Source organism: Hyperolius riggenbachi, chromosome 7 (assembly GCF_040937935.1).
Source record: "Hyperolius riggenbachi isolate aHypRig1 chromosome 7, aHypRig1.pri, whole genome shotgun sequence".
Classification (NCBI taxonomy): Eukaryota; Metazoa; Chordata; class Amphibia; order Anura; family Hyperoliidae; genus Hyperolius; species Hyperolius riggenbachi.
Window position 1 is genome coordinate 241,677,737 of NC_090652.1, and position 15,611 is coordinate 241,693,347.

The 15,611-nt window shown below is 41.5% G+C and overlaps 1 protein-coding gene across 3 annotated transcripts in view; it reads left to right on the top strand.

Moving 5' to 3' along the window:
• The window catches only part of ZNF385B (zinc finger protein 385B), a 271,136-nt gene that overhangs the window by 114,991 nt on the left and 140,534 nt on the right, over positions 1-15,611 (top strand). For 2 of the 3 annotated variants that reach the window (XM_068245425.1, XM_068245426.1), the window contains one exon: positions 10,172-10,282. In XM_068245425.1, coding sequence (XP_068101526.1) covers positions 10,172-10,282 — 111 coding nt within the window. Of the gene's footprint in view, positions 1-1,955; positions 1,975-10,171; positions 10,283-15,611 lie in introns of those variants that run through there. The other variant, XM_068245427.1, reaches the window with a different exon arrangement.

Consider the following 15,611-nt stretch of genomic DNA (forward strand, 5'->3'; position numbering starts at 1 on the left):
CCCCCGCAGACATCCTGTGTTGGCGCAGCCACTCACCGATGCTCCGGCCCCGCCTCCAGTTCACTTCTGGAATTTCTGACTTAAAAGTCAGAAAACCACTACGCCTGCACCCCCGTGTCCTCGCTCCCGCTGATGTCACCAGGAGTGTACTGCGCAGACACAGACCATACTTGGCCTGCGCTGTGCGCTCTTGATGACATCAGCGGGATCGAGGACACGGCAACGCAGGCGCAGTGGTTTTCAGACTTTAAAGTCAGAAATTCCAGAAGTGAACTGGAGGCGGGGCCGGAGCATCGGTGAGTGGCTGCGCCAACACAGGATGTCTGCGGGGGACCGTTAGAAGCCCCGGGTAAGTTCAACTCATTTTCCCCTGACCCCCCTACAGTATCCCTTTAAGTATGTGATAACTCCAAATCATAACAGCAGAAAAAGTTTTGCAAGTTTTGAATACAGGATTAGCATCTTTATAACTTAATACGCTCAGACCAGTTGCTGTTGAAATTTGATTTTTTATGGTGACAATCCCGCTATAAGGGCCCATTTACAATGGGGCGATTTGCGGGCGTTTTCTGCCGATTCCAGAATGGCCAGCTTTCGCTAGCGCTTTGTAATTAAGCACCAGTGTAATGAAATGTAAATGCCAGTGATCTTACTGCAGGGATTCGCAAGTCACAGATTACCAAAACACGGTGCATGCATCGTTTTCTTTACAGTTAGAGCGATAGCGATTGTAATGTAAAAGAATTGCAATCACTCTAAAAATCGTGAACGAAACCCAAATGCAGAACGCTAGCAATTTTGCTAGCGTTTTGCAATCCCCTGTGTGAACAGGGCCTTAAAGGCATTTTATTGATAAGAAAAACACATTTCCTCTGCTCATCCCTAGCAGGGGGTGCTTAGGCATAGCATTGTTTGTATTGCATCTCCTAAGTTTACGTTCACTTTACAGATATATGTCTTGATTCTCAAAAGCGTGCTAACAGTTAGCATGGCGGTGAAAAGCCCCTTATCACGCCTAAACTCGGTTCAGGCGTGATAAGTTTAGGCGTGATAACTATAGCACCAACTGGGTCTGCACCGCAGTGCACAGCTGATCAAAAGTTTTGCGCTAGCAAAGTCTGGTGCGCGCGAAACGTCGCATAGAGTTTAATGGCGCTGCTTTGCGTGCGGGACTTTGCACGCAATCTAAACTTATCTAAACTTATCACGCCTAAACTTATCACGCCTAAACTGCGTTTAGGCGTGATAAAGGGCTTTTCACCAGCGTGGTGCAATGGTTATCATGCCTAAAGTCTTTTAAGCGTGATAACTGGGTTATCACCGCTTTGTGAATCGAGCCCATACTCTGCAGAATATGTGACATGTATCTGTACCTAATATTTTTTCCCAGAGGTGTTTCCAGGAAACAGATACACATGCTAGTCAGCTCGCTGCCTGTCCTGCCCGATGAAACTTTTACGTTGATTACCTTCTACCACGCTTGAGCTTCCTTAACTTGCCCGGCAGCCTCTCGAGTACAAAATTAATTAAATGAAATTTGTCGGTGTCTATATTGTTTCAGTGATCACGTTACATCCGCCCCAACACATTCTGTTCTGCTATTCAAACATGCAGTAATCCACCTGAGTGTCAGCCATATTTAAATGTTAATGTGGCACCTTCCTGAATTCTAATAATGATCTGACTCCACGCGGCTCCCTTGTATGGGAAATATCGTCATCGGCTCAGAAGGGAATCTTACACTTTAACCCCCGGAGGCTTGCTCACAGCGCTGTTGGTTGCTGTGCCCTTGCTACGTCTTCTCACAGGATAGAGTGGCTCTGAGTACAGTGTGGTCGTCTCTCCCACTGCCTGATAATTACCAGTGGATTTATCGTATTTCTGCAGCACCTGGGATTCGTCACATGTTCTTCTCGATGCCTACTCCCCACTTTCTCCATGCTCAAGAAGTATAAGACTTGATGACAGGTTCAGGTACTTGAGGACAAGTATTCTTTTTTTTAATATACCTTACACTTTATTTCAGTTGTATTTTTTATAATGATTTTTTTTATACTGATTATGTTTATCACAGCTGTATATGAACTGTTACTAGTATAACTGGCAAGATGGTGAAGTGGAAAGCCCTGTATACATGTCAGATCTAAATCATTTAAAGCAGACCTGAACTGTTGCGCAAGGCTGAAGGAAAACAGAGAGAGATGCACCCTGTATGAATTTAGAGAGTTTAGTTTGTCTAACTTCCCCTTATATGTGACTAATCACTACTGTAATTTGATCTCTCAGCTGTGTTAGCCAATTTGTAAACACAGGATGTTAACCCTATGTCTGCTTCCATGATAGCAGGAAGTAGACACCCTGCAGATTTATTGCAGGGTTTGTATCAGCTATAACAAAGAAATGTGTTTCTATAAAGGTCATTATGCAGTTGCTTATCTTTTAGAGGGAGTTCTGAGTTCAGGTCCACTTTAAAACGGCGGATAAGCGACTTATTGCATGACACTTTTACTAACAAGCGTTAAAGATGAGCGATAAATGGTGATTCTTGTTCACTCTGCCTGATTTTCCCGGCAGATCGTTTCGGCCGACAATCATTAATAAACTACTGTGTCTACAAAAAATCGGCTATGTCAACGTCACTTCCGCCTGCACGCCGCGTACCTTCTCACTTCAATTATCGGATGTGCTGAAGATGTGTGTAAAAAATCATGTACACGTTATGGAGGTACTGATTGTCAGTTGCCCTCTTTGATCGTTCATTGATCGTTTGTATTGAATGATTTCACTTGGATGTGTATACAAGCCTTCACTCCACCAATCCAAAAGCTTTAACAATAAGGTCACCAAATTACACGGAATCAGCCTCAGTTATTCCCCTAATAAGTAAGGAAACTGTAATGCATTGCTGATTTTGCACCTAGGAGAATTCTTAGTGTTAGGCATCACCAGGGGGGAGTGGTGAGTGTAAGGCATCGAGAGGCAGGGTTCTGCGTGAGAATAGGGTTAGGATAGGACATATAATATTGATCAAATTAATGTTTTTCCACTATATTGAATTATAGAATATCAGTAAAATTAGCAATGTTCTACTATAGTGGTTAATAGAATATTGGTAAAATTACAGCTATTCTATTACCCCTATTTTGTGCCCATTTTTCCTTGTGGTACTATTATAGGTGCGCAAATTAATTCCCCCCACCTCCTCCCTTTAAAGAGCTTGAACAGTGTAAGCCTGTTGTCTAGTTGATGTTTTTTGTGGGAGGGACAATAAGCTGGTGCCATAGTGATCACAAGTAACGTTGCAGTAAAGATGGAAACCAGCAGAAATATTATTTTCTATTTTTCCTTAGAGCATTTCTTCTCAATCTGACAGTGAACACTAAAAACAACAGAATACATAAGCTGAATACCTTTTTTCGGACTCCTGCTCTTGACCATAAGACACACCTAGATTTAGAGTTTAAAAAACGGGGAAAATGATACTAAACCTGGTACAGTCATGGTGCAGGGGTGTCTTGTGGATGTTCTCCCCCACCAATTATTATGTCCCTCTTGTGTCCCCCTTGTACCTTTTGTGTCTTCCTCTGTCACCCTTGTGTCCTCTTGTGTTCTCCATGTGTCCTCCTCTGCCCTCTTGTGTTCTCCTCTGTGCCCCTTTGTGTCCCCGTATCCTCTGTTTGTCTTCTGTGTCCTTCTCCGTCCCCTTTGTGCCACCCTGTGTCCTCAATTTGTCCCCCTGTGTCCTCCTTTTTTCCCCATGTGTCCTCTCTTTGTCCTCCTGTGTTCTCTTTGTCTCCCGGTGACACATGGCCGCTGCAAATTCGTTTTCATAGTGTGGAGCAGAGGAGGACACAGGGAGATAAAGAGGACACAGGATAATACAGGGTGTCCACAACATCATGGCATATCAGCGGGTCATTTGTGAGTTGGGGATTCCATGTATTTGGACTATAAGGTACGGTAAGCCATTTCTACTTGGGTGGAGTCTCATCTTAAGCATACCTTAAGTGGCACGTAGCATGATGAGATAAACATATGAATTACATCACTCAGGCAATGATACAAAGCTACAGTGTCTTGTTCTTGTGCTGTCCTCACCCACATCCCTCTGTGCTCCACACTGTTTAATCTCCCACAGAAAAGCCATCCTCCATCAACACCAGGGGTGGCTCGAGGATTTTTTTTGGGGGGGGGGGTGGATGCTATGCAGGTGCTGGACCAAGTTCTGGGGTAGCGCAAAAAATGGGTGTGGCTATATCCTGTGGCGTGCTTCGCGCGCCGCGGCAAAAACGGTCGTTGTCATGACCGGATGAGGGCGGAGCTAACTGTAATTTAAAGTGAACCCGAGGTTAGAGTGATATGAAGGCTGCCATATTGATTCCCTTTTAAACAATACTAGTTGCCTGGCAGCCCTGCTGATCTATTTGGTTGCAGTAGTGAACTCAATTACACCAGAAACAAGCATGCAGCTAATGTTGTCAGTTCTGACAATATTGTCAGAAACCCCTGACCTGCTGCATGCTTGTTCAGGGTCTATGGTTGAAAGAATTAGACGCAAAGGACCAGCACGGCAGCCAGGCAACTGGTATTGCATAAAAGGAGATAAATATGGCAGCCTCAATATTATTCTCACCTCGGGTTCCATTTAAAAGTGCAACACAAAGACAGTGGGCCCAAGTTTTGGTGACCGTTTCCCCAGAAAATTCACATAATTGTGCAGGTTTTCTCAAGAAAATACACGTAATGTGAGCAGATTTTCCCAGAAAATACGTTCAATCATGTCGGAAGATTTGCCCAGAAAATACGTTCAACCATGTGGCAGATTTGACCAGAAAATACGTTTCAACCATGTGGCAGATTTGCCCAGAAAATACGTTCAATAATGTCGTCAGATTTGCCCAGAAAATACGTTCAATCATGTCAGCAGATTTGCCCAGAAAATACGTTCAACCATGTGGCAGATTTGACCAGCAAATACGTTCAACCATGTGGCAGATTTGACCAGAAAATACGTTCAATCATGTCAGCAGATTTGACCATTTGACCAGAAAATATGTTCAATCATGTTGGCAGATTTGACCAGAAAATACGCTTAATCACGTCGGCAGACTTAATCAGAAAACACTTCAATCATATGGCAGATTTAACCAGAAAACACTTCAATCATGTGTGGCAGACTTGATCAGAAAACACTTCAATCATGTGTGGCAGACTTGATCAGAAAACACTTCAATCATGTGTGGCAGACTTGATCAGAAAACACTTCAATCATGTGGCAGACTTGCCCAGAAAATACACGTGTCAATAAATAAAAAAAAACATTTACTCACCTGCTGAAGACCTTCTGTCCTGGCCTCCGTCCGGCGCGCAGCTCCCATGATCCTCTGTCAGCCCGAAGCCCTGCACTGCACTGCAGCCATTTTACTGTAGCCCTGCTCTGCCGGAGCTGCGGGCTGCTGCTGCCAGTGAATTGACACGGCGTCTATTAGACGCCGAAAGTCAGTTCATGCTGGGGGGTGCTTTAGGGGTGCTTGGAGAATTTTAGGGGGTGCTTCAGCACCCCAAAGCACCCCCCTGGCGCCGCCCCTGATCAACACACTGATCAAATACTGATCTAGTTGGCCTCCCTTTTTCAAAGATTTTCACTGAATTCTATGTTTATGTTAAATCCAAGGTATATTCTGTTAAATTGTACAATGTATGATCACGTTTATGTTCAAGCATGAAACTGAATGACCAATACGGTTCAAACATAAATCTGACTGGCTACTTAGGCTCAAACATTATTTTGCTTGAAGACTTAGCTTCAAACATGAAGATGAATTGTGACTTAGGTTCATTGAAAACATTATGATGATGGGGGTGGGCGGGTGATAATTATTTTTATTGTGGTGGTTGGCTATTTCTGTCATTATTACTATCAGTCTAACTTATTTCAACTATTGGATATCAAGGATCCGATTTCTTGCTCTGGAAAACTGCTCCACTTTTGTTCCAGTTTTCTTTGCACCTGCCTTGATGAATCAGCCCGGTGGCATTCTGCTTTTATAAGAAAATTATGTAAAAAAAAAAACACGCTGTATTTAATTGCAGGCAGATCCCCATGGCAACAAGAAGAATTTGAACATTCCTAATTGTGCACAATAGATTGCTAGCAAACATAGTGGTAGGAGAACAACAAAAGAGTCTGCAAAATTTACTTTTTTTTTTAACTTTCTTTCACAAGCTTATCTTTGTTGTCAAACAGGTATTAAAGTGTGCAGCAACCATAATAAATATTTACATACAGACTAAACCTGCTTAGCGGTAATACCAAGTCATGCTCAGGCCGGAAACACACAGCTCAGAGCAGTAAGCCCAAGCCTGACTCATGGTAGCCACTGGAAAGTATGGATAAACAGCACAGCGTGGCTGTGTTTGTAACTTCCCTCCCCCAATATCCAGACATGGGCAACCATTCTTCTTTCGGCCCTGGGAGGCACTCAATCCCTCTGGTGAGATCCCCGTCTGTCACCATAATGACAGTGCCACCCTTTGGACGGAGGGAGCATTGCAGCACCAGACAAATAAGACAAATAACTTTTATATTGTGCTTTTCTCCTGGCGGACTCAAAGCAGTAGAGCAGCAGCCACTAGGCCGCGCTCTATAGGCAGTAGCAGTGTTAGGAAGACTTGCCAAAGGTCTCCTACTGAATAGGTGCTGGCTTACTAAACAGGCAGAGCCAAGATTCGAACCCTGGTCTCCTGTGTCAGAGGCAGAGCCCTTAACCGTTACACCATCCAGCCACCAGCAGTATGATTCTTCCTGCTTTTAGGGTCTAAAAACTTGTGAAAAAATTGCACTGCTTTTAGACACTAAAATCTGGAAGTAATCATACCACTAGGGAAGCTATTATCAAGGCTATGTATGACTTGAATTGTTCATAAGCTCTCCCTTGCATATATGAACTAGCACTGAACTGTTGATCACCACCTTCAACATGACCATATCTAGAGGTGGAGCTTAGTGGAAAAGGGGTTGGATTTAAGCTATGCATACTTTGTACAAGTTGTGGTGGATAAGAGAAACTATAGTTTCCTCATATTAATTGTTTAGACTGTCAAAAAAGAGCTGCAGAGGTCTCTGGTGCATACAAAAATATGAATATAGTATTATCAGTTAATTAATCGTTTACCTGGTCTACCACCTTACAACAGTAGAAATGTTGTCTACTATTGATCTCCCCATCGCTGCCGCCAGCAGTGTACTTCCCAATATAATACAAAGGTGTGCAAACATTGATTGTGTACCACTCTTGCCTCCGCTATCTGGACTGTATAAACCTGTAAAGAATGAGCATTGTCAATATGCAATTGGCTGGAAATACAACTGGATATAACGTTGCTATTAACAGATTTTCATAAGATGCAGTGTTCTCATCTAATTTATTAAAAAGTAGAGATGGGACAAATCCCAAACTTCCTCAAATCCAGATCCAACAAGATTCTCGATTTTTTGTGAATCTCAAATCTAATGAATCCTGTACGTAGGAATTGTGTGATCTGTGTAAAGGTGGCCACACACCATACAACTTTTTAAATATCTGTTAAATTTAAGAATTGCAATCAATTTTACTGACTGATTGTAACATTTCAAAAATATGACCAATGTACCACACACGTATGTTCAATTTTTCCCCCAATTATGATAAATAATTGGAAACTCTAACAAAATTGCTAGGGTGTCTATATTAATAAATTGACAATCCAACACACACCATACAATCTTTAGAAAGGTTGAAGAAAAATATCTGGCATTCCGGATTAAAATAGAAGAAAAACGGGAAATCCGATCGGATTTTTCAGTCGAATGAACAAAAAGCTTTACATTTTTTCGGGAGATCCGATCTTTTTTATCGAATTACTGTAAAATCGGATCATTTTATTGTATCGTGTGTGGCCACCTTAAGAATATTAGTTGGATATAGAATATACAATTATAAGTCCAACTACTATTCTTACACAGATCACACAATTCTTATGCACAGGATACGTTAGATTTGCAATTCGAAAGAATTGAGAATCTTTTTGGATTCAGATTCAAGGAAATTTGAAATTCTTCCCATCTTTATTAAAAACATGTAAAGGGAACTCGAGGCCAAGGATATGGAGGGTGAAATATTTATTTCCTTTTAAACAATACCAGTTGCCTGGCAACCCGGCTGATCTATTTGGCTGCTGAAGTGTGTGAATACCACCAGAAACAAGCATGCAGCTAATCTTGTCAGAAAAAAACGATCTACTACATGCTTGTTCAGGGTCTAATGCTAAAAGTATTAGAGGCAGTGCATAAGCAAGATAGCCAGGTAACTGGTATTGCTTAAAAGGAAATAAACATGGCTGCCTCCAAATCCCTGTCACCTTGGGTACACTTTAATGTTCACCATACACTATTAGATGTTTTCAATTAATTATTAATATTGTTATTAAAGAGACACTGAAGCGAAAAAAAAACTATGATATTATGATTTGTATGTGTAGTACAGCTAAGAAATAAAACATTAAGATCAGATATATCAGTCTAATTGTTTCCAGTACAGGAAGAGTTAAGAAACTCCAGTTGTTATCTCTATACAAAAAAAGCCATTATCTCTACGTCTTTCAAAGTCGTGGAGAGGGCTGTTTTCTGACTTTTATTATCTCAACTGTTAGTTAACTATTTACTTTTCCTCTGGCAGAGGAGAGGTCATTAGTTCACAGACTACTCTGAAAGAATCATTTTGAATGCTGAGTGTAGTGTAATCTGCACATATTAGAGAATGATGCAATGTTAGAAAAAACACTATATACCTGAAAATAAAAATATGAGAATATTTTCTTTGCTGCTAATCTTCTAGTAATTATTCATAGTACACAACCAATTCATTATATCATATATTTGTTTTCGCTTCAGTGTCTCTTTAAGTACATTCAGCACCATAGGAAGCTCATACTGTGGTAGCAGAACAAGAATTACTATGCAATCACAATTGTGTACAACTGAATGCAATCACACTAAAAAGGGAATAGCGAATGTAGAGGTAATACAATTTTGTTTTTCCTCTGTCTTTGGCGATTTTGTCATAGGGAGCAAGCCCTAATTGTACCTCAGTGAAGCTTGCTATCTAATCCCTATCATAGTCATTGGTCCCTGTCATAAAAAGTTTTTGGGTGGAACCAATTTAGTTATCTGTATGTTTTTGGGATGTGGGCTGGGTTTGAACTGAGGACCCTAGTGCTACAAGGCAAGAATGCTATCCCTTTTGCCACTATGTACCCATGCCACCCCATTTTCATGATATTCAGTATTTGGTATTGCTATCAGATGTCCCCCTTAGCTTAGATTAGCATGTCCCATTTTATAATATATTCCATGTAAATGACTATGCAACCTGACTCTAAACGTGTATTTTTCTAGTTACTGGTGACACTACTCTTCCTTAATGCGCCTGAAATTTGTATCTTGGCAAAGTGTCATAAAAGAAGCTCCACAAATGTGTATTACTAATAAAACCAGGGATGGTCGTAGTCAGCCAACTTCGCTATGCTGGAACTACGCATAGTTTTACGCAATTATGCTTCGCCAAACTACGGCTTCGAAATCAAATATTCGCTTCGTATGCATTTCGTAGACTACGCGTTAAAATACGCAATTACGCGTAGTGTGAAGCACAGTGTATGCTTATGCCTGTATGCAGAAAATTTTACGCATTAAATCCTCTGTTAAATGCTTATACCGGAAACTCTTCTATGCGTACATTCCCCTTTTCAATGCGTAAATTTGTAAACATACAATCGCACGTGGAAAATTAGACGTGAGTAACGCATTCGTAGTTCACTACGCAATACACATGTTAACTTTGCATAGTGGGCGTGGGCTACACGTAGCTGTACTTCGCTACGCGCAAATTCGCATGCGTAGTCTTGAAACTTCACCTACTAACTACGATGCGTAGATGCGAACTACGATACGTAAATTCGCACTGGCATAGTTTCTGCGCATCCCTATATAAAACATCACATTACTTGGTAAAGGAATATTATGAATGTATACTATAGTATGAAAGCTAACTATACATGTAAGCTTGTAATTTAGGTGTAGAAGTCCTTTAAATTACTGTTTTCTCAGTCACCATTTTATGTGTTGTTCTAGATGGATCCAGTACAAAAAGCTGTTATAAATCACACATTTGGCGTTTCCATTCCACCAAAGAAGAAACAAGTGATTTCTTGCAACGTCTGCCAGCTGCGTTTCAATTCTGATGTAAGTAGTCAAGATAATGATGATTACTGTCACTGTCACTAACTGTCATCACAGACTGCAAAGGACCTTAAAGAGACACTAAAGTGGAAAAAAATATGATATAATGATTTGTATGTGTAGTACAGCTATGAAATAAAGCAATAGGGGCAGAGGCATAAGTCTAATATTTGTTTCCAGTACAGGAAGAGTTAGGGCCCGTTTCCACTAGTGCGGTGCGGAATCGCCGCATATCACTGTTTTACAAAATCGCATGCGGGTGCGATTCCGCATGCGTTTTTTGCCGCGATTTCGCATGCGATTTCGCATAGGCAGGGTATATGCGATTTTAACCATGTCACTGCCTGTGTCAATTTACATTACTTTCAATGCGAAATCGCACGCGAAATCGCGGGAAAAAACGCATGCAAAAAACGCATGTGATTTCCCTATTAACCACTTAAGCCCGAAGGGTTGAAATTTTTTTACATCCGAGCAACTTTCACCCCCCATTCATTTGCCAATAACTTTATCACTACTCATCACAATTAATTGATCTATATCTTGTTTTTTCCGCCACCAATTAGGCTTTCTGTGGGTGGTATATTTTGCTAAGAGCCACTTTACTGTAAATGCATTTTAACAGGAAGAATAAGAAAAAAATGGAAAAAATTCATTATTTCTCAGTTTTCAGCCATTATAGTTTTAAAATAATACATGCCTCCATAATTAAAACTCACGTATTGTATTTGCCCATATGCCCCGGGTATTTCACCGTTAAAATTATGTCCCTATCACAATGTATGGCGACAATATTTTATTTGGAAATAAAGGTGCATTTTTTCTGTTTTGCGTCCATCACTGTTTAGAAGCCCATAATTTATTAAATCATATTGATATACTCTTTTGACATGCATATTTAAAAAGTTCAGACCCTTAGGTAACTATTTATGTTTTTTTTTTTTTTTTTTATTATTGTAATTTTTTTTTTTTTTATTTAACCACTTTACCCCCGCGCGTACGTATTTCTCCGCCCCTTTTTCCATCCTTTAAAAACCAGGGACGGAGAAACACGTACTTTCCGCGTTCCCGACGCTGTCCGCGCTCCCGCTCGTAAACACGCCGCCCGCCGCTAGTAAACACGCCGCCGCCCGCTCGCCCGGAGATCAATGAACGGGAAAATCCATTCCCGTTCGTTGATCTAAGCCCCACAATGACCCGCTGCTCTCCTATGGGCAGCGCGATCATTGTGAGAAGAAACTCACGTGTCCAGCCTCCTTATTCTTCCTCCAAGCTTCCGGAAGGAGGCTTGGAGGTCGCAATAAAGCAAAAAGTTACTGTGGCCATCTTGTGGCCAAATAGTAAACTACACCCTACACATTTTTCACATACAAATAAATGACTTTTACACAAAAAATTAACTCATTACCTCCCACACTCCCCATTTTTTTTTTTTGTAATTAAAAAAAAATTCAAAAATTTACAATTAAAAAAAATACATAATTAGTTACCTTAGGGACTGAACTTTTTAAATATTTAAGTCAAGAGGGTATAACACTGTTACTTTATAAACTATGGGCTTGTAATTAGGGATGGACGCAAAACTGAAAAAAATGCACCTTTATTTCCAAATGAAATATTGGCGCCAAACATTGTGATAGGGACATAATTTAAACGGTTTTATAACCGGGACAAAAGGGCACATAAATTTCATGGGTATTAATTACAGTAGCATGCATTATTTAAAAACTATAATGGCCGAAAACTGAAAAATAATTTTTTTCCCCACATTTTTCCTATTTTCCCATTAAAACACATTTAGAAAAAAATAATTCTTGGCATAATGTCCCACCTAAAGAAAGCCTAATTGGTGGCGGAAAAAACAAGATATAGTTCATTTCATTGCGATAAGTAATGATAAAGTTATAGACGAATGAATGGAAGGAGCGCTGAAAGGTGAAAATTGCTCTGGTGGTCAGGGGGTAAAACCCCTCAGTGGTGAAGTGGTTAAACTTGTATGTGGGTATTTTTTGGTGTGGGAGGTAAACAGGGTTTTTTTTTTATATATTTATATGTTTATCTTTAAAACTTTTTTTTTTAGGTGTAATTTGCTATTTGCCACAAGATGGCCAGAATCAAAAAGTCCTGGGAGCGATCGATCTCGCTCCCAGGCAGAAGAAAGGAGACCAGAGCTCAGAAAAGCCGCAGCGTCTGAAGAGACGCTGTCGGCTTTTCTCCGGGGGGGTCCGATCAGCGAAAGGGATTTATAATTCCTTTCACTGATCGGTGGGCTAGCGGCCAGCAGTGGGGGCGCGCACGGGGGGGCCCGCGGGAGCGCGCGCGACCCGCGGGAGTGCACGCAGCCCAACTGGACGAGAAATCTCGTCCAGTTGGGCTTAAGTGGTTAAATACATTACCTGCGAATCGCCTGCATTCCACACGCAGGCGAATTCTGCAGGGTCTACCGTGCAGAAAAATCCTGCACAGAAAAACGCAAATGAAAACTGACAAGTGGAAACAGTCCCATCCACTTGTATTGCCTATGCGAATCCGCATGCGTTGTCTGCATGCGAATTCGCGCTAGTGGAAACGGGCCCTTAAGAAACTCCACTTGTTATTTATGCAAATAGCCATTGAACTCAACGACTTTGAATGTCCCAGAGAGCTCTGACTTCTGATTAGGTTATCTCAACTGTATTGCGTTTTTCTTTTGCAGAGAACAGTTCAGGACAGGTCAAAAGTTCACTGCCTGTTCTGCAGAAACATTTAGAATGCTGAGTAATGTGGAAACTGCAAAAATTTGAGAATGATGCAATGTTATAAAACAAAAACAAAAAAAAAAAAAGCTGTATAACTAAAGATAAAAATATGAGAATATTTTTTTGCTACTAATGTTCTAGTAATTACCCCTACTACACAACCAATTCATGATATCATATTTTTTTTTGCTTCAGTGTCTCTTTAAAACAATATACATATAACTTAATGAACCTTTATAAGGGCTCATGTTTTTCACCCAGACAAAAAGTTACTTCTCTGTAAAATTAATTGTGTGCATAACAGACCATCTCTAATATTAGTATTTTCATGCGCATTTATAAGTGATTTCATGTGATATCTATTAACCCTTTAACCTCCAATTGATTTTGTGCCTTGAAAATGCTCCGAGTCAATTTATTTTTGCTAATTTTATGGTATTTCAGTGTAGGAATGTGTATCCCCCACTGATAATGTTGGTGTTTCATTGACACAGGCAGTGTAGGGAGCCAGGAGAGATAGCAGATGACTTCTGTTACAATACGGTAATGCTTATATCTCACACAACTACAATTCAGCCGAGGCAGACACAATTCTCAATGTGTCTTGAGAACAAAAAACACGGGAAAAGTTCACTTCTTTCGGAGTAATTTACCCACTTACCGACTTACATTTTTAGATTAAGATGTAGGCTGATATCTAAAATAAATGCAAAAGAGGCATAGTGAACACAGTGTAGTTACAGGTAGGCAGGGGAGGGAAGGACAGGTAACCAGGAGGGAATAAAGGGCAGTGGGGAAGGAAGAGAGACGGGGAAATGAAGAGTGGGGGCAGGGAAAAGGAAAGGAGGAGAAGAGAAAGAAGGGAAAGAAAGGAGTAAGGGAGGTGAAGGGAACTAGGTGGGGGGGGGGGAAGGGAGAAGGAGGGAAAGGGGAAAAAATTGAATTGCGTCTATGTGAGGCCCAGAGATCACTTTGTGAAGTGCAATCAAAACATATTATGGAATATTACCCATACCTGGATGAAGGTTTCACTTCATTTAGAGAACTTATGTTTGAGTGTGCTGACCAAATTACGGGGTGCTCTAAAGTTGAAGTTAATCTTTGAAGGCCTTCCCCCGTTTAAATAATTACCTACATGAGGTAACTGGAGTGGAGCTTAGATAAGACACCAGCCATTCATATTCTATTAACACAGAGCTTACCCCACCCACTTAGTTGGCACCTCTACACTTTGTGTACAGATCTCTGGGTCATGTGACTGACTTTCCTAAAGTGAATTTATTTGGAATATCTCCATCAAATTATGCAGATAATGCCATGGTCCACAATATACCGGTACCTTTACTAGCAATGAAAAATCCAGGAGGGTGAACTAGGGCTTTAGAAATATTGTTTTTCTTATATTTGCTTACTTTTATCTTAAAGGAAATCTAAAGTCTATTTGAAAAAATGAGATAAACTTACCTGGGGTTTCTTAATGCCCCATAGAGTCCTCCTGTGGCTACAACAGTGGTCCAAGTCCCTCTGGTCAGCAGCAGCCACCCTAGCCTAGCCATGAGTCTCCTCATCACACTCCCGCATTTGGGAGTGTTCTGCATATGCGATGTACGTTAAAATAGCTACTGTGCATGCGCAGAGCACTACCAGCTTTGGGAACGCACTCAGGGTGCGCGGCTCGGCGTCCCGCATGAGCAGGAGCCACTGACTGGCAGCAACCGGCCAGCTTTGCAGGAGTCGCCGTTGCTAGCTGGTGGGACTTGGACCATGTCATGGACACAGAAGGACTCCAAGGGCTGCAAGAAGTCCCAGCTAAGTTCGTTTTTAGACTTAAAGAGGAACTCCAGTGAAAATAATGTAATAAAAAAGTGCTTCATTTTTACAATAATTATGTATAAATGATTTCTTCAGTGTTTGCCCATTGTAAAATATTTTAAATCCCTGGTTTATATTCTGACATTTATCACATGGTGACATTTTTACTGCTGGCAAGTGATGTAGCTGCTGCTTGCTGTTTTGGCAGTTGGAAACAGCTGTAAACAGCTATTTCCCACAATGTAACAAGGTTCACAGACAGGAAACTGCCAAGAGTACGTACTCAGAATTTCTTTGTGGGAGGGGTTTCACCACTATATCAGCCATACAGCGCCCCCTGATGGTCTGTTTGTGAAAAGGAATAGATTTCTCATGTAAAAGGGGGTATCAGCTACTGATTGGGATTAAGTTCAATTCTTGGTCAGAGTTTCTCTTTAAGTCCCATTTTAAGCTTAGAATTAATAACGGCGACAACACATTGTTTTACCATCATACCACTGGCATAACAATAGGGCCTGCAGCCCCTGCTCCTGCGGGGGGGACCGGGCCCCCCCTGGGGCCCACACGGGGCCGTTTTGTGGGGGTTGGAGGGTTGGCAGCATGAGGGGAAAGCCGTGGCCACAGTCGGCGGGGAGAAGGGAAGTTCCCCCCCTCTCCCTCACCTCGGGGCGCTCCCCTCCAGCATACATGTGTGTCCGTGGGCAGCGGCGAGCAGCGGCGTGCAGGAAACAGATACATACCTTCCGTGCGCTCCACCAGCCTGCGTTCCTCTCGCTAGCCTC